Genomic DNA, 27,833 nt, shown 5'->3' on the forward strand with positions numbered 1-27,833 from the left:
CTCCTCTTACCCAGCTATGGTACATTCAGAGTCTCTCATGTGGCAATTCTCAATGAACTGCTTTTATTGTTAAGGCCAAAAGGTTTTTTCCAGCCCACCTCCAAAAATCCTACAGCATTCCCCAAACTGAAAAGTGCTATTCTGAGTAATGTTACTTCCTCTTTCTAACAGCCACTCAAGCAGGATAAAAAAACTACCACTTTTAATTTCTAAATTGCCTTTTTGTGGAAAGGCTGAGTTTTCTTTTCTTTCCTTTTTTTTTTTTTTTTTTTTTTTTGAGACAGGGTCTCACTCTGTTGCCCAGGCTAGAGTGTTGTGGCACAATCATAGCTCATTGCAGCCTTAACCTCCTAGGCTCAACTGATCCTCCTACCTCAACTTCCTAGCTTGGACCACCTGCATGTGTCGCCATGCTTGGCTAATTTTTAAAATTTTTTTAGAGATGGCAGTCTATGTTGCCCAGGCTGGTCTCAAAGTCTTGGGCTCAAGCAATCCTCCTGCCTCGGCCTCCCAAACTGCTGAGATTACTTCCTCTCTCAATGTTTACTTGGCTTTATAACACTACAAAAGACAGATTTAATATTTTCCATTTTATAGAAAGTGAAACTAAAGCTTAGAAAAAAAATAAGGTTAGAATCCAGATGTCCTGGTACCTTAGTAATCCTTTGTAACATAATTTACATCTGTCTAGTTACACTGCTGTGAGTTGGGAAGACAAAAAATATTAGGGAGATGGCTGCTTTAGGGGAATCAAAGTTATTCTACCTGGACCTGAGATAGCAAGGCAACCTAAATCTACCAAACTCTCCCCCTTTCTGGGATAAGGAAGGTCTAATCAACCAATATTATCTATATCAATTTTGGCCTTAGCCCTGTATAAATATATATGATATGGAAGAGACCCATAAACTGTAGGAAATCTATGTCACTCAGAGAGAACCCTCAGACTCTCTCCCCTTTGTAGTCTCAATGCAACCAATGTGACCACCATCCCTAGCTTTTATAAAATAAAATATAAATTTCCTGTCACCACGCAATAAAATTTCCTTGGAAGAGGAGATTTATTCACACAGAAACTTAAACGTATGCATTAAAACAAGGCTTTTAACCAATATATATCTTCCTAACTTCTGAAAACAGAAAGCCACGCTTAAGAATCTTTACAAAAATCCTAAAGTATACTAAAACAACATGTGGCTAAATAGAACATCCAATCTTTTTAAGCCTGTTTTATTGGAATATATGAATTTTGAACCTCAGATTTAAAAGAACCTCATGAAAGTATCTTCCGATTTATTGCTAGTTATAACCTATACTTACAAAAGAGGAAAAAGAATCAACAGTGATCAGACATGCTTATGACCTGAGTTTAATGGGATATGCTTGGTCTGATTGTTAGAGACAGTTCTAATGAGTGGGATCTCCCCTTGTCTTCAAGCTCTTCTCTAGGCAAATGTTTCTTTCTGATAGTATTAGAAAACAAAGCTTAGTATCAGCCACTGGTACTTACCAAAGGAGTGATTGATCACTTCAAATAAGGCAAAGTAATTCACTGTCGTACTGTCCATGCCAACCTTTGCTGCAATAGCCTAAGGTTAAACAGGATAGATTGGTTTCAAGAAAATTAAGTCAGACAATGCTTTAGGAAAACGCAGGTGTATGTCTGTGGAGGAGGGAAAGGGGAGAGGTTCTGCCATCTTGGCCTCACAAAAATTGCATTAATGGTCCATAGCTATCCTTCTTTGTATGTATGTGTACATGCATGCACACATACATATATATGAAAGAAAAGGGAAAAAACACCTGTATCTGCCCCAAGAGCTATGATCTCTAAATATGAGTTTCTCCCTTCCAGTGTAAGCTGATAATAGTCTCTCCTTAAATATCAGCTTCCCTCTCTAAAATAACTTCATTCTTTTTTTAACACCACTTATAAGAAATGTACTTAATGGCACGGATCTTAAAAAGAAAACAAATCCTTAAATATCCAGTTTCACACATTCAGCCTACATTTAATACACTAACACAAAAAAAACTATATATTTGATTCTAGAGTGTAAAATATTGTTTGTCAATTATATTCTGGCTAAACAAAATTTTTTTGTTTACTTTTTAGATGATCCATGTCTCATGTTGGGATCATTAGGCACCTCCATTTCCTAAGAATTACCGTCCTAAGAATTACCATCATAATATCTACATAAAATAGCAAAATGCTAGGACAATAGAGGCATATTAAACAAGAATCACTCATTCTCTCTAGGAACTCAGGTCCTAACATGACAAATAAAAAAGAAATTGGAAAACTGTGTGCAAATAAATGACAATTACATACAAAGAAACAAAATTTCTTTTCAACATTAACCTCAATATAAGTAAGGTATTTCTTTTTCATGCCATTGTTTTGTTGATAAAACAAAGATAAAACTGTTGATTATTAGTATCTCAGTAAGCCAAATGTGATTATATCCCTTCTTCTCATATCTGCTCACATATGAGGCCTAGGTTCATCCATGATGTGATAGAGGAGCTGGACATTATAAGTATTCTAAATTATCATTGTATATTGCACTGGATAGAAACTAAAATGCTTTCGAGGTTTAGAAAATAGTTTATAGCTAGAAGTCTCAGTAACAGGGTTGGGAGGAAAGTGTAAAAAACCTAAGCCTTGCTAGAGAAACACTGGAAAAAAGCAATCAAAACAAAACAAAAAGATCAGCAAGCTATAAAAATAGTACTTTTCTTGAAATTCTCTACCATTGTATAATTTTATAAATGCCTGAGATCCTCTGCATATATCATTTGCCGTAAAATACAGTGGATGAATAAATGTATGGGGGATAGATTTTTTAATGTTTGCTACAAAAGAGAAATATAAGCATTAGTACCCAGAAACCTGCTTGTCTCCCTGAAAATTCTGATCAAGTTAGGATTAAAGGCCAATGAAAAGGCATATACAGGCAATGATTACACCCAGCACGCAGATCATGATCTCTAAATACAGTTTCTCACTAAAAGAATAGGACTCCTTAGGGAAATGGCCTATTCTAGATATCTAGCGTAACAAATATACAAAGATGAGGCCAGGACATCTTATTGTACCAAAAAGCAAGGATAGTATCATGAAAATACTAGGTTGCATCAAAAGCATACAGGAGCAGACATGAAGGAGCATTCATTGGCCAAAGATGGAACAATCTGAGCATCAAAAAGATAATATATGTTATTGATTAAATCACATTGAATCTAAAAACCCGATACTAAATTATTATATATAATATATACTATTTCATAATGCATTATATATTAAATAATATATATTATTTGTATATTATATTATTTAGTATATTATATAATTATATATAAAGTATATGTTTAACATGTAATATATCTTATATATTATTAATATATAATTATATTTATATATAATGATATATTTACTCTGAAAATCAGCAATGAAAGGAAAGGCTTAAATATGTATCCTGTCTTTCCCACAAACTGGGAAATTATCTATTTCAAGATAATTAAATAGTGTTAGTTGACAAGGAAAAAAGAATACTAGCTAATCGGTGGAAGAAATCAGAGTATTAGAAAATCAGCACTTTGTAATCTTTAATGAAATCACTGGTTAAGACAATAATCATCAATGGATCGATTCATTTGATGAAAGATCAGTGGTGAATTTTACAAAGAAAAGATCAGATTTCACCACCTAAACCTACTGGTTAACCTTAGTACCACTAAAATGGGATAACCCAGTATTGTGTACTTGTTGTTGAGAAGCAATATAAAGTATACAGGACCAATTATGAAGTATTATCAAAAAAGCAGAACCTGAATCTAATTGAGCCTCTAGAGCAAACTTCCATTTATGGAAAATATAGAGACACAGAAGGACATATTAAATGACACCACCAGAAAACAAACACATACATTCAGAATATGGGTCATTCCACAGGACACTGACCCATTTCTGCAACAAAACAATGGCATGAAAAAAAAAATGGGGAGAAGTGGGGAGTGTTCTATATTAAAACAAATATAAAAATCAAATGTGAGGCCGGGGTGGTGGCTCATGCCTGTAATCCCAGCACTTTGGGAGGCCGACACAGGAGGATCATGAGGTCAGGAGATCCAGACCATCCTGGCTAACACAGTGAAACCCCATCTCTACCAAAAATACAAAAAATTAGCCAGGCGTGGTGGCAGGCTCCTGTAGTCCCAGCTGCTCAGGAGGCTGAGGCAGGAGAATAGCGTGAACCCAGGAAGTGGAGCTTGCAGTGAGCCGAGATCGCACCACTGCACTCCAGCCTGGGCGACAGAGTGAGACTCCATCTCAAAAAAAAAAAAAAAAAAAAAAAAATCACATGGGATCTAAGGACCTTGTTTAGATTCAGATTTTAACAAATCAAACGTAAAAAATCATTTTTAGACAACTGGAAAAACGTGACTATGAAGTAGTTATTAGGCAATACCAAGGCAATAGTGCCAATTTTTAAGGTTTGATAATGGCACTGTGGTTTTGTAAGAAGATGCATACTGAAGTACACACAGGTCTGATAACATGGGATTTGCCTTTAAATACTTAAAGGAAAAGAAAAAAAGATATATATAAATAACGCAAATGTGGCAAAATCTTGATAATTATTAAATATAAATGATTACTATATGGAGATTCATTATACTATTCTGTTTTCATGTGTGTTATGGTTTTTTTACAATAAAAAAAGGAGGAGTTGGCCGGGCGTGGTGTCTCACGCCTGTAATCCCAGCACTTTGGGAGGCCGAGATGGGGGGATCATGAGATCAAGACCATCCTGGCCAACATGGTGAGACCCCGTGTCTCTACTAAAAACACAAAAAATAGCTGGGTATGGTGGCAGGCACCTGTAGTCCCAGCTACTCAGGAGGCTGAGGCAGGAGAATCACTTGAACCCGGGTGGCAGAGGTTGCAGTAAGCGGAGATTGCGCCACTGCACTCCAGCCTGGGTGACAGAGCAACACTCCATCTCCAAAAAAAAAAAGGAGGGGTTAATCACAACTACTACAACCTGGGATATTTACTGTACCTTTCTTTTAAGGAGGGCAAAGTACTTTCGCATTAATAATAACAATAGTAGCTAACATTTAATAAATGGATTATGTGCCAGACACCCTAAGCACTTTATATGTATTGACTCATTTAATCTATCTTCCTTAGCTTCACACCATCCAATGTCAAGTCTACATGTTCATTTAATTTACCTGATATACTTGGTCTGTAGTACTGTTCTTTTTAACCCTGACTGTAACCGTTGTTCCATCTGGTAATGCTACTCTCAGCTCTACGTCGGACACACCATTGTAGTTCTGGGGGAAAAGACATAGAGAAATAATTTATGGCCCAGTATATCTTCACTCTCCCTGTAACGAGCTAGCTATACAATAACCTAAAACATGGTAGAGAGGAAGTGAGTTCCAATGAAAATGGGAAAAAAGTCAATATATTTACAAGTCATAAAGCTGACTTCAGGGCTGCAGCAGAAGTTAACCTTTAAGATAAGCAGGAAGGAAAGAAACACGTTGAAGTCAACGTGTTCACATTTCAAAACAGGAAACTTGCGTGAAACAGTCTAGGTCAAACACAGATGAGATTTTTGATTCGCTTCCCTCTCCCCATTCAGAATTCACAAATGAGAGGAGAAAATAACTGAAAGCAGTAGTTTCGATGTATATTCTCTGGTATTAATGGTCAGGCATATAGACTGGATCAAGAGATATACTAAGTTTCTTTCTGAACCCTGAAATATTCAGGAGATTGTTAAAAGAAAAAATGGATACCTGAGTCTCACCCATTTTTCCTTTCAAAGCTAGCCTGATGCCCAATTTTCTTCTAGCAAAAGGTAAACAATTCTTACTCTCCTTAATTCAAAAGAAATCCTCTTACTGCTTTTGATGATAACACATTGCTCTAACCTTGTAATTTTTACTAGAGAGAAAATTATTTCAGACCAAGTCCATTTTCATTTACCACTTTTAAAAAAGTACTACTCATTGCCTGAAACGATCATAAGCATTGCTTTATTGTAATCCCTTGCCTATAAGAAATTTATAATCTAGTGGGAAAACAAGGCATATACATATAAGTAGTGGATAACACACTACTATATTAGCACTAAACATTCATTGTTCTATTCAATTAATATTTATTAAGCACCTACAACATGCTTGATGCTGTGGTAAGGCACTGGGAATATAAAGATGGTCAAGATTTGGCTCTTACCTACAGGTAGCTCACACTCTTGTAAGCTACAAATATAAAGCGACAATCTGATTATATGTACAAAAATTAGAGAATGAGATAGCAACAAGTGATCACTGAATGGAACTAATTGCAAAAGTTTTTGGTGGAATGAAAAATTGATGAAAACTCATCAGGGATGGCTTCAAAGAGAAACTGGACCTGGCACTTCAAAGAGAAAGTGGACCTAGGTCTTAAAGGATAGATAAGTAGGATACATATAAAAAGGAAGTAGAAAAAATGGAGTCCTTTGGAGAGCTTATGGAAATTTAACCCATAATCAATACCTTTAACTTATTTTCCCCCACAAGGAGCCAAGAGGAAAATAATCACTAAAGGAGATATTCACCTACCTCATCGGATTCTGATAGGAATTCCTGCATGATGTCACTCTCACCAATTACTCGTATTGAACACACTGTAGAAAATAAAGATAAAATCTGGCATAAGGCCTTAAAATCAAGAATATAAAGTCAAAGACATATCAAAGTTTAAGTTTAAATCATCAGTTTTAAGTTTAAATCATCAGTAGCAGGCAATAATGAGGCAGCAAACCATGCCTGGCATACAAGATTTTAAGGCATGACAAACATTCATCTAAATATGATCAGAACAAAGAAATAATAGAAAATACAAAGATGTAGCTTGCTAAAAATACTAAACATAACCAGAGAAGAGAAATAAAAGTTCAGTAAACATAACTTTGCAGTCTTGTGTGACCTATTAACAAGCAGAACAACAGAACATGGGGTAAAGAGGCAGTGGTAGGGAAAGATTAATCAGGAATAAACCAAATATAAAATTGAAATACTAAAGGAAAAATATTTATTTGGCCTAAAAACAGGCCAGTCAGAGAACCACAAAAATTAAAAGCCATTTTGGGAAAACTGGGGTAGGTAATTAAGAATTCACATCATTTCACCTTACTGACTTTAGCTTCAAAACAACAACCAAAAAAAAAAAAAGCTGGGGGGAGGTGTGATGGGATAGGAAAGCAAGCAGGCAGGTAAGGTAGGCAGCTAATCCTCTAAATTTAAGAAAGTTAATTTCCTGACACTCTCATGAGAATGGTAAATTAAACTGGTGACTTTACTTCGTTTGATTTTTTAAAATTGTACCCTTTCTCATTTCCCAAGGGCTTTGTTCAGAGACGCCAGTCCATGTTAGAAAAAGCTAAAAACAGATAAAGAAGTTCCACTACCTTCTATGGGGAAAATGTTTTCTCTTCAAGACAAGGCTCCCTACAAAAGTTTTTAAAATATTCAACTAGGTCAGTTAGTTACAAGGAAACAGAATGATTACATATCACGTAAAACTGTTATTCTATAAACTAGTATTTTAGAGAAAAACCTATTGAACAGCTACCAAATAATACAACTTTATAATGTAGCAAGGAAAGGTCTCTCCCCTGAGCCACAAGATGAGCTATCTTATTGAGGAGATCTGTGTCATTTCCCTGCCTTTCTAGACAAACAAATGTTTCACCACCCACATCCACAGACTCCTGATGTATCATTTGGAGGCACTGAGATAACAAGTAAATTTCAATACAGGGCCAGGTGCAGTGGCTCAGGCCTCTATACAAATGTTTCACCATCCACATCCACAGACTCCTGATGTATCATCTGGAGGCAGTGAGATAACAAGGAAATTTCAATACAGGGCTAGGTGCAGTGGTTCATGCCTGTAATCCCAGCACTTTGGGAGGCGAAGGCGGGCGGATCACCTGAGGTCAGAAGTTCGAGACCCGCTTGGCCAACATGGGGAAACCCCGTCTCTACTAAAAATACAAAAATCAGGTGGGCATGTGGTGTGCTTCTGTAGTCCCAGCTACTCGGGGGGCCAAGGCAGAGAATCGCTTGAACCTGGGAGGCAGAGGTTGCAGTGAGCCAAGGTCACGCCACTGCCCTCCAGCCTGGGCAACAGAGAGAGACTCTGTCTCAAAACAAAACAAAAAATTCAATACAGAAATATTAGTATCTACCTTTAGCCTGCTTAGAACAAGGGCACTCTAGATTACCTACAACTCAGCAAACCTATCTATGAATACCTATAAAATGAATGAAGTTTTCATGTAGGATACACCAGTAAGCCAAGAATCATTTTAATAAAAATGTCTTAAATATTTAAAATGTCTTAATATTGCCCACTTAGTTCCCAAATCAATTCAGCATATTGCTGAGTCTATATGTGTTTGCTGGAAGATAATATAACCCTAAAAATAAAGGTCCATGTAATCCCAGCACTTTGGGAGGCCGAGGCGGGCAGATCACAAGGTCAAGAGATCGAGACCATCCTGGCCAACATGGTGAAACCCTGACTCTACTAAAAATACAAAAATTGGCTGGGCGTGGTGGCATGTGCCTACAGTCCCAGCTACTCAGGAGGCTGAGGCAGGAGAATCACTTGAACCCAGGAGGCGGAGGATGCAGTGAGCTGAGATCATGCCACTGCACTCCAGCCTGGCGACAGAGCGAGACGCTGTCTAAAAAAAAAAAGTCCATTAGGCATCACCAAATGCATCAAAAACTAAATATTCATTTTTCTGTTGTTGTTAAGCATTCAACAAACCAATGAAACAGGCTACTGATCACTGTACTGGACGTTTCAGTTTTGCCTTCAAAGTTCAGATCGTTCAATACTTAGAAACCTGACTTACATTCACTATTGAATTTCCAGAAATTCAGCTATGCAGTTTAGAAGTTGCATATCTAGAACCTACGTCTACTCAATACAGTAGAGTTTGATGGTTTGGATTACCTTTTTCTAGATATTCTTCCAATCCCCGACGTCGGGCATCTAATTGTTGTTCTGATAATGAAAATGGCCACTTCCCTGGGAGTCGAGGAAATGTAAAGTTGGCAAACTCTCTCTTCAGGTTCTGGTGTAGGATAGCAAACTCCCGGTACCGCTTAGAACACAGCTGCCTCCCTGCCATGTAAACATTATATACCTGGTGAAGGAGAAGAACAAAAGAAAAGCATACTTAATACAAATTAAATCACAGAATCATCTAGTCAGGCTTAGATGATATTGGTTAGATGCATTCTGCTATGCATTTAACAAAGACTATATTCAAGGTCACTTTAAAGTAAGACTTACTTTTGACAAACATGCATGAAGTTATATGTATAAAAAAGGGCTACCAAAGGAGCATGATCTTCTTTTTGTTTTTTGGGGGTTTTTTTGAGACGGAGTCTCACTCTGTTGCCCAGGCTGGAGCGCAGTGGCATGATCTCAGCTCACTGTAACCTCCGCCTCCCGGGTTCAAGCAATTCTCCTGCCTCAGCCTCCTGAATAGCTGGGATTACAGGCATCCGCCACCATACCTGGCTAATTTTTGTATTTTTAGTAGAGAAGGGGTTTCACCATGTTGGCCAGGCTGGTCTCGACCTCTTGACCTCAGGTGATCCACCCATCTTGAACCACCGCACCTAGCAGGAGGAGCATGATCTTATTTTTGCTATTAAAATGGCCTCTCGCATACTTGTAAATATCTTCAAAGGCAATTATCAGTTTTTAAGGGTGGATTTTATTTTCAGAAAGTTAAAAGTCATTTGAAGCCAATGTGGTAAATATAGTGAGTCAATAAGCAAGCAAATTTGAAGGGAGCTGAAAACCTAGGGTTGATTATAAAGTAATGTAACTGATACTTGTGTGTGGCCTAAACTGGCTCTAAAGTTGATTCCAAAGAAAAGGCCTAAAAATGATTTAAGCGGCCTGGGCACAGTGGCTCACGTCTGTAATTCCAGCACACTTTGGGAGGCTGACAGGAGGGCAGATTGCTCGAGTCCAAGAGTTCAAGACCAGCCTGGGCAACATGGTGAAACCCCATCTCTACAAAAAAATACAAAAATGAAGCTGGGCATGGTGGCATGCGCCTGTAGTCCCAGGAGGCTAAGGTGGGAGGATTGTTTGAATCCAGGAGGCACAGGAAGCAGTGAGCCACGATCCTGCCACTACACTCCAGCCTGGACAACAGAAGGACACACTGTCTCAAAAAAACAAAATGATTTCAGCAACAGTGGAATTTTTGTTAGTAAACAGATAATGTGAAAAGCAAAATAAAAGCTAAGCTAAGACCTTGAAAATAATTTAATTTAAACCATATAGTCTCTGCCTCCACTATCCCACATCCTTATGTCCCTGTTTCTCTGACCGCAAAAAGTTATCATATCCATAACCATGTTCATGATTCCCTTGCTTTTCTTTTTATATATTTTTTGCATTTATATATAATCCTTAAATTTTTATTTTTATTCTAATTTTAAAGGATATTTTGGTTTTATAAAAATAGAGTACCAAAATGAATGATACTTCAAATACTTTTTTCAGTAAATATTATACTATAGTCTCATCACAACATTATATGTCTTTGTGGTATACTCTGCTGCATACAGCATTTTGTTGTGTGAATATATCATAGTTGCTCGTTTGTTTTTAATCTGTTCTCCCACTCATGAGCACTTGGGTTGTTTCTGGATTTTAGCTACCATGAATAATGCTGCTGTTAACATTTGTATAAATGCCTCCTGCTGTACATGCAAAAGATATTCTTCTGAGTATAACCCTGAGTGAACTGCAGAGTTATATGCACATTCAACCTCAGGAGATAATACCAAAATGTAAGCTAAAGTGGTTGTACCAATTTATTCTCTTTCAGCAATATATAAAAAGATCCTCTTAATTTTGCCAATGGAATTGGTGTGAAAAGATTTCTTACTGTGATCCTAATTACTAATGATGTTTAATATATCTCTTCATATACTTATTGACCATGTGAGTGTCATTTTTTGTAAAGTACCTACTCGTGCGTTTTGCCTACCTTCATATTAAGTTTTTTGGCTTTTCTTATTGATTTATGGAGTTCTTTATATATTGACATAATCTGTTTCATTTGTGTGTATTGTGAATATCTTCTTCCAGTTTGTCACTGGTCTTTTTTTTTTTTTTGAGACACAGTCTCGCTCTGTCACCCAGGCTAGAGTGCAGTGGTGCGATGTCTGCTCACTGCAAGCTCCGTCCCCCAGGTTCACGCCATTCTCCTGCCTCTGCCTCCCAAATAGCTGAGACTACAGGTACCCACCACCATGGCCGGCTAATTTTTTGTATTTTTAGTAGAGATGGGGTTTCACCGTGTTAGCCAGGATGGTCTTGATCTCTTGACCTCATGATCCACCCGCCTCGGCCTCCCAAAGTGCTGGGATTACAGGTGTGAGCCACCGCGCCCGGCCAAGAGCTTTTAATTTTTTGTTTTGTCATTTAAGTCCTTAATCCATCTGGAACTTATTCCTCTATATAATATGAAGTAGAGTTCCACTGGCATTTCTTTTAAAGCCAAGAATATTTAAAGTCAACTTTTAATCAAATTATCCCTAAATAAAAAATATTCTCCATTTACAGAACAATCTGTGGACTTCCAGGTGGTAATTAACCTCCCATTAAATACAACCAGAAAACTGGACACAATATAGGCAACAACTATTTTCAGACACTGGACAACAGGCAGCTAAGAACTGTGATCCCTGAGAAAAGGAAAGCAAACAAGATGAGCCCTAACATAATCTCAGCTTTCTGCCTAGAGGTAACTCCTAAACTGCAGCTCAGGGAGGGGTACCCAAACAGAGTTTGGCAACTTCACTGAGTTGAATAAACAGAGACTGAAGTTCAAGGAGGCCAAAGCAGCTACAATTTGCAGGACTAAGCATGCAAGAGGGAGCTAAAGCAAGACATAGCTCCAGAAATCTGTATTAAGTTCCCTTGAATTTTGACTGAATAACAATCTAAGGAAAGAACTATTATCAGCCGGGAGCAGTAAATAAACAATTCCCAGAGTTCACACAGGTTATGGAATCATTCAACTTCCCTCCAGCCAGAATAAAGAGACCTCCCTAAATCTGCATGGAATTTAGAAGGGAACTCAAAAAGACCATGCTTTAGGAATGAAGCTAAATTGGTTCTAGAGTAAAAGGTACTCTAAACTACTCAAAAAGAGCTTAAAAACAAAGCTAAAAAGGACCAAAGTGATCTTTAAGTAGCTTAACTGTATGCCAGGAAAAAAAAAAAATCCAACACTCTTTAAAGAAATATAACAAAATCGCCGGGCGCGGTGGCTCACGCTTGTAATCCCAGCACTTTGGGAGGCCGAGGCGGGCGGATCACGAGGTCAGGAGATCGAGACCATGGTGAAACCCCGTCTCTACTAAAAACACAAAAAATTAGCCAGGCATGGTGGCGGGCGCCTGTAGTCCCAGCTACCCGGAGAGGCTGAGGCAGGAGAATGGTATGAACCCGGGAGGTGGAGCTTGCAGTGAGCCGAGATCGCACCACTGCACTCCAGCCTGGGTGACAGAGCAAGACTCCGTCTCAAAAAAAAAAAAAAAAGAAATACAACAAAATCTAGCACCCAATAACACTGCATTCACAACATACAATATCCAATCAAAAATTACTAGACATATAAAAAAGCATGAAAATTTGACCTATGACCAGGATAAAAATTAGTCAGTAGAAACAGGCTCAGAAATTACCAAGACAAAATAATCAGTAGACAAGGACATTAAGCAGCTATCATGTATTAAGAAGTGGGATTACAAAGTGTATTAAGTGGGATCTTTAAGAGGTAATGGCAAAACTCTCATGATAAATGTCATTATTGAGGCAGTGGGTTATTTATCTCAGGAGTTTGGGCCCCATTTTCTCTCTGTCTCACATGCACTTCCCCACCAGGGAATGCCTTCCTCCATGTTATAACACAATAAAAAGGCCTGCGCCAGATGTGGCCCCTTGATATTAGACTTCCCAGGCTCTAGAACTGTGAGCCAAATAAATCTCTTTTCTTTATAAATTACCTACAATTGGGCCGGGCGCGGTGGCTCAAGCCTGTAATCCCAGCACTTTGGGAGGCCGAGGCGGGCGGATCACGAGGTCAGGAGATCGAGACCATCCAGGGTAACACGGTGAAACCCCGTCTCTACTAAAAATACAAAAAATTAGCCGGGCGTGTTGGCGGGCGCCTGTAGTCCCAGCTACTCAGGAGGCTGAGGCAGGAGAATGGCATGAACCCGGTAGGCGGAGCTTGCAGTGAGCCGAGATCCCACCACCGCACTCCAGCCTGGGGGACAGAGAAAGACTCCGTCTCAAAAAAAAAAAAAAAAATTACCTACAATCTGTGTTATTCTATTAAAGCAGCGAAAACAGGCTAAGACAGGCAGTAAATCCTCTCATTCACAGTGCACAGGCAAAGATCCACTTCTTCTGGGGAAGGAGTAAAAGTAGAATACTCTACACCCCTGGGGAGAGGCAGGAAATCATATTAGGCCCAGGTTCCTCCACTGTTACCAAGCAGAGGTCTGCTATAGCTGAGGGAGGCACAGGAAACGCTTTCCCAAGACTAACCACAGATCCAAAGCCGAGTTTGGCTGCAGTAAGAAGGAAGGGAAAAAGAATTAGGACACAGAGACACAGATTCTGCCTAAGACTAAGGGTGAACTACACAACATCTACCTCTACCATGAGTCCAGCCCAAGTAAAAAGCAAGAGCAGTCTACCAGTAGCAGAGGGGTAAGAATGTAAAGACAGAACTTGTCTGTGGTACCGGTATGCACAGGTGGCTGAAAGCCTGAGGACAAAACACTGAAAAAAACCCTCTGGGGCCAGCCGGGCACGGTGGCTCACGCCTGTAATCCCAGCACTTTGGGAGGCCAAGATGGGTGGATCACGAGGTCAAAAGATCGAGACTGTCCCGGCCAACATGCTGAAACTCTGTCTCTACTAAAAATACAAAAATTAGCTGGGCGTGGTGGTGTGAGCCTGTAGTCCCAACTACTAGGGAGGATGAGGCAGGAGAATCACTTGAACCCGGGAGGTGGAGGTTGCAGTGAGCCAAGATTGCACCACTGCACTCCAGCCTGGCGACAGAGCAAGACTCCGTCTCAAAAAAAAAAAAAAAAAAAAAAACTCTCCAGGCTGGGCACAGTGGCTCTTGTCTATAATCCCAGCACTTTGGGAGGCCAAGGCAGGAGGATCACTTGAATCCAGGATTTTGACACCAGCCTGGGCAAAATAGTGGGACTGTGTCTCTACAAAAAGTAAAAAAAAATTAGCCAGATGTGATGACATGTGCTTGTGGTCCCAGCTACTTGGTAGGCTAAAGCAGGAGGAATGCTTAAGCCAGGAAGTCAAGGCTGCAAAAAGCCATTATTGTGCAACTGCACTCCAGTCTGAGTGACAGAAGGAGAGCTTGTCTCAAAAAACAAAAAATAAATAAATTTAAAAACCTCCAGAACCCCAGCCCTCACTCTAAGCACAAGGTAATAGCAACCCATTGCTAGAGAAACTTGAGGCCTATGGCACAGTAAAGGTAATGATAGCTATAACAAAATCCAAGCCCAGCTTAACTGACTAAATTCCCTAACAGAAGAGTATTGCCCATTTCCAAGTTCAAACACTATTTACTTCAGTCATCTCTACTATTATTCCACACATGATGCTTGACATTCAGTTAAATATTACAGAACAAAAATGCAAACAAACAAACAAACAAACAAAAAAACAGGCTGGGTGTGGTGGCTCACACCTGTAATCCTAGCATTTTGGGAGGCCGAGGCAGGTGATCACCAGAGGTCAGGAGTTCAAGACCAGCCTGACCAAAATGGAGAAACCCTGTCTCTACTAAAAATACAAAATTAGCCAGGCATGGTGGCACATGCCTGTAATTCGAGCTACTCAGGAGGCTGAAGCAGGAGAATTGCTTGAACCTGGGAGGCGGAGGTTGCAGTGGGCCAAGATCGAGCCATTGTACTCCAGCTTGGGCAACAAGAGAAAATCTCCATCTCAAAAAAAAAAAAAAAAAAAAAAGAAAGAAACCCAACATTATGTCAAGAGATAAAACAGTCTCAGAGATGACCCAGATGTTGAAATTATCGGCAGTATATTATTAGAATAACAATGATTAACAATGTTAAAGATCTCATGCAAAAGGAAAAGGCAGAAAACATGTATGAACAGATACAGAATTTTAGCAGGTGTGAAAATTACAAGCAAATACCAAATGAAAGTGATAGAAATAAAAGGCATGGGCTGGGCGCAGTGGCTCACGCCTGTAATTCCAGCACTTTGGGAGGTCGAGGCGGGTGGATCACAACGTCAGGAGTTCGAGACCAGCCTGGCCAATATGGTGAAATGCTGTCTCTACTAAAAAAATACAAAAATTAGCCAGGTGTGGTAGCGGCTGCCTATAGTCCCAGCTACTCGGGAGGCTAAGGCAGGAGAATCGCATGAACTTGGGAGGCGGAGGTTGCAGTGAGCTGAGATCACACCACTGCACTCCAGCCTAGGCGACAGAGCAAGGCTCTGTTTGAAAAAAAAAAAAAAGGCGTGGTATCAAAGATGAAGAGTTCCTCTAACAGTCTCATCAGCAGACTGGACACAGGTGAGGAAAAAATCAGCAAACTTAATGATAGGTCAATAAAAATTATCTAAAGAGAAAAATAAGAGCTAAAATAGAATAAAACACCCAAAAGCTCTAGGACAGTATGAAACAGTGTAAAACACAGGTAATTAGAACCTCCAGAAAGGCAAGAGAAAAAGAATGGGCTGAAGAAATATCTGAAAACATACTGGCTGATAGTTTTCCAAAAATAATAAAAGATATCAAACCACATATTCCTCAAGCAGGATAAATAAGAAACAACCACCTAGACATGTAAAAATGAAACTCTGAAAACTAAAGATAAGGAGAAAATGCTGCAGGCCAGGTGCAGTGGCTCAGGCCTGTAATCTCAGCGCTTTGGGAGTCTGAGGAAGGAGGATTGCTTGAGGCTGAGAGTGTGAGAACAGCCTGGGGAACATAGCAAGACCCCATCTCTACTAAAAATTTTTAAAATTAGGTGGCCAGGTGCAGTGGCCGACACCTGTAATCCCAACATCTTGAGAGGCTGAAGTGGGCAGATCACTTGAGGCCAGAAGTCCGAGGCCAGCCTGACCAACATGGTGAAACCCTGTCTTGAGTAAAAATACAAAAATTAGCCGGGTGTGGTGGCGTACACCTGTAGTCCCAGCTACTTGGGAGGCTGAGGCAGAAGAATTGCTTGATCCCGGGAGGTGGAGGTTGCAGCGAGCCAAGATGGTGCTACTGAACTCCAGCCTGGGCGACACAGTGAGACCCTATCTCAAAAAAATAAAATAATAAAATAAAATAAAATAAAATATAAAAGTTAGACAGGTACAGTGGCACATTCCTGTAGTTCCAGCTACTCGGAAGGCTGAGTCAGGAGGATCACTTGAGCCCAAGAGGTCAAGGCTGCAGTGGGCTATTATTGCACCATTGCACTCCAGCCTGGATGACTGAGTGAGACCTTGTCTCTGTTTTTTAAAAAGAGAGTAAACTTTGAAGGTAGCCAGAGAGGGCTAAAACAATCCATAGAAAAGACCAAAAAATAAAACAAGCAGGCTTCTCATCAGAAACTATGAAAACCAGAAGACTGGAGTGATTTTTGTTTTAAATCGAGACAGGGTTTAGCTCTGTCTCCCAGGTTGGAGTGGACTGGCATGACCATAGCTCACTGCAGCCTCAACTTTCTGAGTTGAAGTGATCATCCTGCCTCAGCCTCCCAAGTAACTGGGACTACCAGCATTGTGTCACCATGCCCAGCTATTTTTTCATTTTTTGTAGAGACAGAGTCTCAGTATGTTGCCCAAGGTGATCTCAAGCTCCTGGCCTCAAGCAATCTTGCTGCCTCAGCCTCTCAAAATGCTGGGATTACAATGGAGTGATTGTTTTTTTCTTTTGGTACTTTAAAAAAATAAACAAATAAAAATTTTAAAAATCGGCCAGGCACAGTGGCTCACGTCTGTAATCTCAGTACTTTCGGAGGCCAAGGCGGGTGGGTCATGAGGTCAGGAGTTCAAGACCAGCCTGGCCAACATGGTGAAACCCCGTCTCTACTAAAAATACAAAAATTAGCTGGGCGTGGTGGCGGGCGCCTGTAATCCCAGCTACTCGGGAGGCTGAGGCAGAGAATTGCTTGAACCCGGGAGGCAGAGGCTGTAGTGAGCTGAGATCGTGCCACTGAACTCCAGCCTGGGCAACAGAGCAAGACTCTGTCTCAAAAAAAAAAAAGAAAAGAAAAGAAAAGAAAAAGAAAAGAAAAAAACAATCCACCCAGAATTCTATGCCCTGAAAAAATCTTTCAAACATAAAGGTGAAATGAAGACTTTTTCACGTCAACAAAAGCTAAGAGAATTCATTGCCAACAGACCTGCACTATTAATGCAAGAAATATTAATGCAAATTCTTCAAGCAGAGGGAATCTAATGCCAGACAGAAACTAGATTTACACAAAGGAATAAAGTGCATCAGAAATGGTAAATATGGGCTGGGCATGGTGGCTCACGCCTGTAATCCCAGCACTTCGGGAGGCCAAGGTGGGCAGATCACCTGAGGTCAGGAGTTCATGACCAGCTTGGACGACATGGAGAAACCCCGTCTCTACTAAAATTACAAAATTAGCCGGGCGTGGTGGCGCATGCCTGTAATCCCAGCTACTCGGGAGGCTGAGGCAGAAGAATTGCTTGAACCTGGGAGGTGGAGGTTGCAGTGAGCCAAGATCGCGCTATTGCACTCCAGCCTGGGCAAAAAGAGTGAAATTCCATCTCAAAAAAAAGAAAGAAATGGTAAATATGTGGTCAAATATAAAATAACTCTTTTCTCATGTTTAATCTCTTTAACGCCAGGCGTGGTGGCTCATGCCTGTAATCCCAGCACACTTTGGGTGGCCAAGGCTGGAGGATCACTTGAGCTCAGGAGTTCGAGACCAGCCTGGGCAACATGATGAAACCCCATCTCTACCAAAAATACAAAAAATGAGCTGGGCGTGGTGGTGCGCACCTGTGGCCACAGCTACTCAGCAGGCTGAGGTGGGAGATCACTTGAGCCTGGGAGGCAGAGGTTGCAGGGTGCCAAGATTGCACCACTGCATTCCAGCCTGGGTGACAGAGTGAGAGTCCACCTCAAAAAAACAAAAATAAAAAACAAAAAATAAAAAAAAACCCAACTCTTTAAAAGGCAATTGTTAAAGCAAAGATAACAATGTATCATTAAGTTTATAACACATATAGAAGTCAATGTATGACAACAACAGCACAAACGATGGCAGGGGGGAAATATACTCTTGTAAGTGTCTTAAATTATATATATAGTGTGTGTTTGTTTGTGTGTGTGTGTGTATGTGTGTTTGTGTCTGTGTCCAGCCTGGGCAACAGAGAGAAACCTTGACACACACACGCGCGCACACACACACACACACACACACACATACACACAAAAGGTTTTATGCAAAGTATCTTCTATAACTACAACGGGGTAAAATTAGAAATCAGTAACAGAGGGAAAGCTAGCAAATTCACAAATTTGTAGGAATTAACATCTGACGGGGGGACAAAATGGCCAATACAAATATATATTATATATTTATATATTATAAAATTAGATATATTAGATATACTTACCTATATACAGTGTTATACTATATATAATATATATACTATATATTAAGTATATACAACTACAAATTCAAATATATAATTTGAAGGTAAATGTTCATAAATTACAGATATATACTGTAAACCAAGAAAAAAACAAATTATACCTAATAAAACAATAGTAGAGATAAAATAGAATCATTTAAAAATTATCAATCCAAAAGAAGGTAGGAAATGAGGAAAAAAATAAATAATGATGCAACATAGATAGCAAAGAACAAGATAGTAGATTTAGCCTAACTATAGCAATAATTATACTGAAGGTAAGTAGTCTACACATTCCAAATAAAAACATTGCCAGACTGGATAAAAAAACAAGACCCAGCTCTAAGCTTTCTATAAGAAACCCAGTTTAATTATAAATATATAAATAGGTTAAATGGAAAAGATAGCAACGAAAACAATAACCGAAAGAAAGGTGACATGGCTACTAGTGGCTATATGTTAGTGGCTCATATGTTATATGAGAGAAAGACTTCAGAACAAAGAATGTTACCAGGGATAAAGAGAGATAGATATATAACAGATACAGACTTAAAATATATAGAGATAAATAATATTAAAGGGATCAATTCATCAAGATATAATATTCATTATACATAAAGAAAAACCTGACAGAACTGAAAACTCCATTTCAACTAGTGCATACACTTCCTGTAGACCAACCCTTCCACTGGAACAACTATAAATTCTGGACAAACTACAAAAACAATTATCTGAGGAGTCTGAATTACACACTAAAAACAGGCAGACTGTGGAGGGGACTCAAAACACGGAGCAATGATGCACAGGGCGGGGTACACTCCTGCATTAAGAGGGCTGTGCCCTGCTTGTGGGCATAAGTTACAAAATAGCACCATTTAAGTAACTAAAACTCAGAAACTGACATCTTTCTGGCTCAAACATACAGGGAAAAGATTCTAGGTAACCATGGCTGCTACCAGAGTGAGTGGAGAATCCAAGACAAGAGAAAACCAGAGAAGGTGATCCTTAATTCTAAGAATAAATACCACATGTATCTCAGACTAATCCCTTCTTGAATGTATACAGACTCAAAGTAGCACAGCAAAGGCTGAAAGAATTAAACTGAGATTTGAAGTTTAACCCACAGAAGGCAACACAGCTTACATCTTATTGCCAGCTAAAACAAAAACATCAATACTCCTCAGAGGAATATTACAGAACCCAGAGTCTCCACAATGTAACATTCATAAATATGCAAGATACAATCCAAAATGACTCAATATACAAAGAACCAGGAGAATATGACTCATTCTCAAGGGAAAAGACATTTAACAGAAACCAATCCCAAAATGACACAAATGTTCAGACACATAAGGAACAGACCAATGAAACAGAGTAAAAAAGTTCAGAAATAGAACCACACATAGTCAATTGATTTTCCACAATGATGCCAAGATATTTCAATGAGGAAAGAACTTTCTTTTCAACACAGGTTGCTGTGAAACAACTGGATATCCATATAAAAACAAAATCAAAAACAAAACCTTGACCCTGGTCGGGCACAGTGGCTTACACCTGTAATCCCAGCACTTTGGGAGGCCGAGGTGGGTGGATCACCTGAGGTCGGGAGTTTGAGACCAGCCTGGCCAACATGGCAAAACCTCATCTCTACTAAAAATACAAAAATTAGCCAGGTGTGGTGGCACATGCCTGTAATCCCAGCCACTCAGGAGGGCTGAGGCAGGGGAATCGCTTGAACCTGGGAGGCAGAGGCTGCAGTGAGCCAATATTGCGCCACTGCACTCCAGCCTAGCTGACGCTCAAAAACAAACAAACAAAAAACCTTGACCTTTACATCACAATATACAAAATAAATAAATAAATAAATCCCTCAAAATGGATCACAGACCTAAACATAAGAGTAAAAACTATGGTACAGCCACTTTGGAAAACAGTTTGGCAGTTCCTCAAAAGGTTAAACCTAAAGAGTTACCGTATGACCCAGCAGTTCCATTCCTAGGTATATATCCAAGAAAAATGAAAACACATTATCTACACAAAAACGTGTACACAAATGCTCATAACAGCATTATTCATAATAGTCAAAAGTGGAAAGAACCCAAATGTCCATCAATTGATGAATGGATAAATAAAAGTGGTATATCCATATAATGGAATGTTAAAATGAAGTACTGATGCACGCTACAACTTGAATAAGCCTCAAAAATATTACACTAAGTGAAAGAAGACAGTTACAAAAAAAACCATGATTCCATTTCTATGAAATGTCCAGAATACGCAAATCTATAAGACAGAGGATAGATTAGTGCTTTCCTAGAATTGGAGGGGATGGGAGGTTTGGAAAATGATGGCTACAAGGAATGACATTCTTTTTGAGGTGATGAAAATGTTATAAATTTGTTTTATGCTTCAAAAGTGCTAACTTTGAGTCATAAGACATGTAAGAGGTTGAAATCAAGGTCACGTCCTAAAAGTAGAGCAGACTGGATGTTGAGACCTTTTGGGATTACCTAAAACCTTGGGAACTTGAGAAAAGGAATGAAATTACTAATTGTACTTTTATCTATTTTTTTTTTTTGAGACGAAGTCTCACTTTGTTGCCCAGACTAGAGTGCAGTGGTGTGATCTCGGCTCACTGCAACCTCTGTGAACACACTAAAAACTAAATTGGCCAGGCGTGGTGGCTCAAGCCTGTAATCTCAGCTCCTTGGGAGGCCAAGGCAGGCAGATTACCTGAGGTCAGGAGTTCAAGACCAGCCTGACCAACATGGAGAAACCCCATCTCTACTAAAAATACAAAATTAGCCGAGCGTGCTGGCGCATGCCTGTAATCACAACTACTCGGGAGGCTGAGGCAGGAGAATTGCTTGAACCCGGGAAGCAGAGGTAGCAGTGAGCCGAGATTGCGCTATTGCACTCCAGCCTGAGCAACAAGAGTGAAACTCTGTCTAAAAAATAAAACAAAAAATAAAAAAAAACCTAAATTGTGCACTGTAGGTGAACTTATGGTATATAAATATCTTAATAAAGTTCTTATGGCTGGGTGCAGTGGCTCACACCTGTAATCCCAGCACTTTGGGAGGCCGAGGCAGGCGGATCATGAGGTCAGGAGTTCAAGACCAGCCTGGCCAGCATGGTGAAACCCCATCTCCACTAAAAACACAAAAATTAGCTGGACGCAGTGGTATGTGCCTGTAGTCCCAGCTGCTGGGGAGGCTGAGGCAGGAGAATCGCTTGAACCTGGGAGGCGGAGGTTGCAGTGAGCCGAGATCGCACCACTGCATTCCAGCCTGGGTGACAGAGGGAGACTCTGTCTCAAAATAAATAAATAAATAAATAAATAAATGGCCAGGCACGCTTGCTCATGCCTGTAATCCCAGCACTTTGGGGGGCCGAGGCGGGCAGATCACTTGAGGTCAGGAGTTCCAGACCAGCCTGACCAACATGGAGAAACCCTGTCTCTACTAAAAATACAAAATTGGCCGGGTGTGGTGGCACATGACTGTAATCCCAGCTACTCTGGGAGGCTGAGGCAGGAGAATCACTTGAACCCAGGAGGCAGAGGTTGCAGTGAGCCAAGATCATGCCGTTGCACTCTACCCTGGGCAACAAGAGCGAAATTCCATCTCAAAAAATAAAATAAAATAAAACAAAAACAAAAAATAGGCCGGGCGTGGCGGCTCACGCCTGTAATCCCAGCACTTTGGGAGGCCGAGGCAGGTGGATCATGAGGTCAGGAGATCGAGACCAACCTGGCTAACACAGTGAAACCCCGTCTCTACTAAAAATACAAACAAATTAGCCGGACATGGTGGCAGACACTTGCAGTCCCAGCTACTCGGGAGACTGAGGCAGGAGAATGGCGTGAACCTGGGAGGCGGAGCTTGCAGTGAGCCAAGATCGCACCACTGCACTCCAGCCTGGGCGACAGAGCGAGACTCCGTCTCAAAAAACTAATAATAAATAAATAAATAAAGTTCCTACAAAAAAAGATAGCTGAAACTATAAAACTGTAAGAAAACATAAAAGATTGGTGTCCTTGGGTTAGGTAGATTTCTTAGAACACAAAAAAGCATTATCCATAAATTTAAAAACTGATAAACGAGACTATACCAAAATTTAAAATTTCTGTTCCTTGAAAGATACTGTTTTAAAAAATGAAAAGGCAAGTCACAAACTCAAATATTTACAAAACATCTGAGTCCTTTTTTTTTTTTTTGAGATGGAGTTTCACTCTTGTTGCCCAGGCTGGAGTGCAATGGCACGATCTCGGCTCACTGCAAGGTCAGCCTCCCGGGTTCAAGTGATTTTTCTGCCTCAGCCTCCCGAGTAGCTGGGATTACAGGCTCCTGCCACCACGCCCGGCTAATTTTTGTATTTTTAGTAGAGACGGGGTTTCACCATATTGGCCAGCCTAGTCTCGAGCTCCTGACCTCAAGTGATCCACCAACTTCAGGTGATCTGCCCACCTCAGCCTCCCAAAGTGCTGGGATTACAGGTGTGAACCACTGCGCCTGGCTTATCTAAGTCCTTTTTCAAGCTACTAGAAAATATATCATATATATATCTGATATATATGATACATACATATATATCTGATATATATGATACATACATATATATATCTGATATATATGACACATACATACATATATATATATATATGTATATATCTGATAAAGGACTTGTAGAGCCAGAATGTATAAAGAACCCCTACAACAAAATAGTAAGACAAACAACCCAATTTTTTAAACGGGCAAAAGAGTTAAACAGCTACTTCATCAATAAAGATACATGAATGGCCATTAAGCACACAAAAAGCAGCTCATCATCATGAGTCATTATGTAAATGCAAATTAAAACCACAGTAAGATATCACTATGTCCATGAGAATGGCTAGAATGAAAAAGACTGAAAATATCAAGAGGTTATGGAACCACTGGAACTCTCCACTGCATATGAGAATGTAAAAATGAAACAGCCACTTTGGAAAACTGTTCGGCAGTTTTTTATAAGGTTAAACTTACACTTACCCTGCAATTCCACTTCTTGGTATATACTCAAGAGCAATGAAAACATATGTCTACATAAAGACCTGTACATTTAATATTATTTCATGGCAGCTTTAGTCATACTAGTCCAAAACTGGAAGCAACCCACATGTGCATGAACAATGAAAGGATGAACAAACTGTAGTAAATCTATACAATTTGGACTACTACTCAGCAATTAAAAAGGGACAAATATTTGGTATAAATAACAATGTATGCCAATCTTAAGGACTATACTAACTGAACAAAGCCAGATACAAGAGAGTACAAATGGTATGATTCCATTTATTTGACATTCTGGAAAATGTAAAATATGGTGACAGTAAGCTGATCCGTGGTTGACAAGGGCAATGGTAAGGGGTGAGGACTAACTGTAAAGGGCATGAGGGAACTTTTGAGGGTATGAAAATGTTCTAAATCTTCATTGTGGTGGTGGTGGTTATAAGACTATGTACATTTGTCAAAACTTGTAAAAGTGGAGACTTAACATGGATGAATGTTAATATAGGTAAACTATGTTCAATAAAGTTGATTTTTAAAGTACAATTAGTGGGCTGGGCACAGTGGCTCATACCTGTAATCCCAGCACTTTGGGAGGCTGAGGCGGGTGGATTACCTGAGGTCAGGAGTTCGAGACTAGCCTGGCCAACATGGTGAAACACCATCTCTACTAAAAATACAAAACAGCAGGGCGTGGTGGCGTGCACCTGTAATCCCAGCTACTTGGGAGGCTGAGGCAGAATTGTTTGAACCCAGGAGGCAGAGATTGCAGTGAGCCAAGATCACACCACTGTACTCCAGGATGGGGGACAGAGTAAGACTTCGTCTCAAAAAATATATATAATAAAAATAAAAATAAACAAAGGTACAATTGGTAGTACCATTCCTTTTCTCAAATTTCCAAGGTTTTAGGTAATTCCCAAAAGGTCTCAACATCCAGTCTGCTCTACTTTTAGGATGTGACCTTGATTTCAACTTCTTACATGCCTTATGACTCAAAGTTAGCACTTATGAAGCATAAAACTCTAAATTCTGTGTGTGGTTCTAAGACTACAGAAGTCCATGCTGAAATAAAACCTATATGCCATCATCTACAACTAATTACAGATGCAACCAAGCATTATTTGATCCTCTGCAACTTTTTTAGCTTCCTTGCTTTTCTTATCTCTTCACTAAAAAGAATTTACCATAAATGTTTAGTAGCTCATTCCTATGCAGAGGATAAATCTCAGTTTTAGAGACTAACTTTAGTCAACTGTTAAGCTTTAAACACCTGTCGTCTGTTTGCCAGCATCTAACAGAACCCACTGCATTTTCTACTAAGAATAATGAACATTTCTCATTATATCAACACTCCACAAATAATTAAAGGCAAATAAAGCATATTGCAACCAAAAGAAAAATTAAGTAGACTGAGCTATCAGTGGCAATTAGGCTTTGAAGAACAAACAAAGGCATTCAGCAAAGGGGCTAGCACACATCACTAAAAATTTAAGATGGGCTTTCCTGCATAACTACAACAGCAACAGATTAGAAATGTGTGAAACAGCTCATGGGAATTGCATTCAGGAAACTCGTGGGAAAAACCACAGTTAATCATTCACATGGATATCTCCAAAGAAAATGAAAAAGAACATGATGTGGAAAGAAGAGTAGAGACATCTAAGTTCTGAAATGGGCGAACCTCTCTATTACCCAAATATCTTGAAGGACACCATCCTTTTAAATTAATCTTGCCTTATAGCACCACAGAATCAACAGTAAATAAGAAACTACTATTAGCAAAGAGATATGGCAACCAACAAAAGAACAAACAAAAAAAATTAAACAAACAAAAACTCACACGTTTACAACAAACCAGAATGCGAACTTGAAACTATCTAAAAATAAAATGGAATTATACTCAAGCTGAGTAGGACTCTTTTCCATTACTGTAGTTCACCCCCTGCAATAAATCAGGGTCAGTGCCTTTTATTTATGTGTGAACTCATCCTCCTGGTAGACAAACTGACCTAGGTTGCAGTCTTTTATCTACCACTATAATAGTTTCATAATTATAAGACTAGGGGAAATAAAGCTAGATGTTTGAGGATCGAGTTGGGCTGACACTCACCACAAACTTCTCACCATTCTGCTCCACATGTTTGTATCTGGGGACCGATATGGGCACTGCTTGCTTTTCTGTGTAATCATAAAATGATTGTCCCAACGAGTCGTCACTGGGATCTAGGTTATCTGCCTCATGAGGAGGTACAGATAACACTGTCAAGATCAATTCCTTCTCGCCTGCTCGAATCAGGTCCACCACCTGCTTGTGTGTCGCCCCCTCAACATTCACGTGGTTCCTAAGGGGAAAAAGGGAAAAAGACAATCCCATAAACCAGAAGGGTCCAAACACCTTGTAGCTCCACCCTCCTGCCCCCACTCCAGAGTCACATGGTATGAACCATGAAGTTAAAAGATTAATTTGGTTCCAGAAAAGTTGTTTATGTTTTAACAGTTTCTAATGTGAAAAACTTTGTGAACTTATGGCGGAGGAAAAAATGGAAAGAGGTGAGAAGACCTCCCCTTCCTCTATACTAATATCCCACACATAGCCTCAGGAAAGCACATGGAAAGAGGCTGAAGCTGAGGAGGAAACAAAGCTTTTTCAGTCAAACAGTCCAATTTCCTCATTCTAACTAAGCATGTATACAATTCGATCAAAGTGGCTTTTGACAGCCCTGCCACTTAAATTGTACTTTGTCCTTTTTAAACCTCACAGGAATTCTGTTAAAAGAACCTTCACAAAACACATTCTCTTAATTTGTAAATAGAGACTCAAAAAAAGTTATGACTGAAGATAATTCCTTTACATTTACATCCAATTTCTCTCCATATCTCAAATCAGTCAACTTAATTTTCCTTTATGCCAGGTTTCATTACTTTGGGAGCTAAATGGTATTACTCTTCACATACACTAGTTTCCAATTCAATTAACCTCTTGGGATTCCATCAACTTTTTTCCTGCTCTATGCTATCTCATTTAGAGTCCTGTATAATCAGTCCAAACTAAAAAATATACACCTATAATTATATAGTCAGCCTACTAATTTTCCTTCCTGTTTTGCTGTGTACAAACGGCTGAAATAAGGCAAACAAAGTACAAGGTTTAGATGAAGTATTTTGTCAAGAAAGATGCTGAGTCTCACAAAACTCACTCAGCAAACCAAACTACCTTCCAGAATGCTGATCCAGCTGCTCTCTCAGCAAAAACCACTGGGCAGCAGGCCTGGAGGTTCCCTCCCATGGCTATCCCAAGAGAGGTAGGAAATACACACCTGACCTCTAATCAATTTAACATTTAAAGCTTATCTACCCTTTAGAGTTAAATTCTTTTTCAGTCCTGTTCCAAACCATTAGGGATTTTCCTTCCTGAAAAATGATACTAAGTTTAGTAACAAGCCTTCCATAAACTTTTCAGTCACTGAAATTGTCTCTGTCAGAGTCTGATATCTGAAATATCCATTTATATAAACAGAACAGTCAGGAGATCCCCCCAGCTAGCCTCTTGGGATTTAATTTAGGGTTTAACAATCTAGCCAGTAAATTCAGCACTCCTGACATTTCACATCCTACAAGTCTAACTTATATACAAAAAAATCAGTAATTTTACGATAAGCTAGCTATAGAAAAAAATAAAGAGCCCCTTTCACTGATGGAAACTTGGGCTTTATATTCATTCAGTCAGACTTGTGATCAAAAAACATGATCGGGGCCGGGCGCGGTGGCTCAAACCTGTAATCCCAGCACTTTGGGAGGCCGAGGCGGGCGGATCACAAGGTCAGGAGATCGAGACCATCCTGGCTAACGTGGTGAAACCCCGTCTCTACTAAAAATACAAAAAATTAGCCGGGCATGGTGGCGGGCACCTGTAGTCCCAGCTACTCGGGAGGCTGAGGCAGGGGAATGGCATGAACCCGGGAGGCAGAGCT

At 39.7% G+C, this 27,833-nt stretch overlaps 1 protein-coding gene across 2 annotated transcripts in view; it reads right to left on the bottom strand.

The window, feature by feature from the left end:
* SNX27 (sorting nexin 27) overlaps positions 1–27,833 on the bottom strand; it is a 93,186-nt gene that overhangs the window by 39,228 nt on the left and 26,125 nt on the right. For both annotated transcript variants that reach the window (XM_032154633.2, XM_032154634.2), the window contains exons 2-6: positions 25,973–26,204; positions 9,041–9,233; positions 6,634–6,698; positions 5,245–5,349; positions 1,511–1,589 (exon numbers count right to left, since the gene is read on the bottom strand). In XM_032154633.2, the coding sequence (XP_032010524.1) occupies positions 1,511–1,589; positions 5,245–5,349; positions 6,634–6,698; positions 9,041–9,233; positions 25,973–26,204 (674 nt within the window). The remainder of the gene's footprint in view (positions 1–1,510; positions 1,590–5,244; positions 5,350–6,633; positions 6,699–9,040; positions 9,234–25,972; positions 26,205–27,833) is intronic.

The sequence above is a fragment of the Hylobates moloch genome, unplaced genomic scaffold, assembly GCF_009828535.3.
Source record: "Hylobates moloch isolate HMO894 unplaced genomic scaffold, HMol_V3 SCAFFOLD_5, whole genome shotgun sequence".
In the NCBI taxonomy this organism is placed as follows: domain Eukaryota; kingdom Metazoa; phylum Chordata; class Mammalia; order Primates; family Hylobatidae; genus Hylobates; species Hylobates moloch.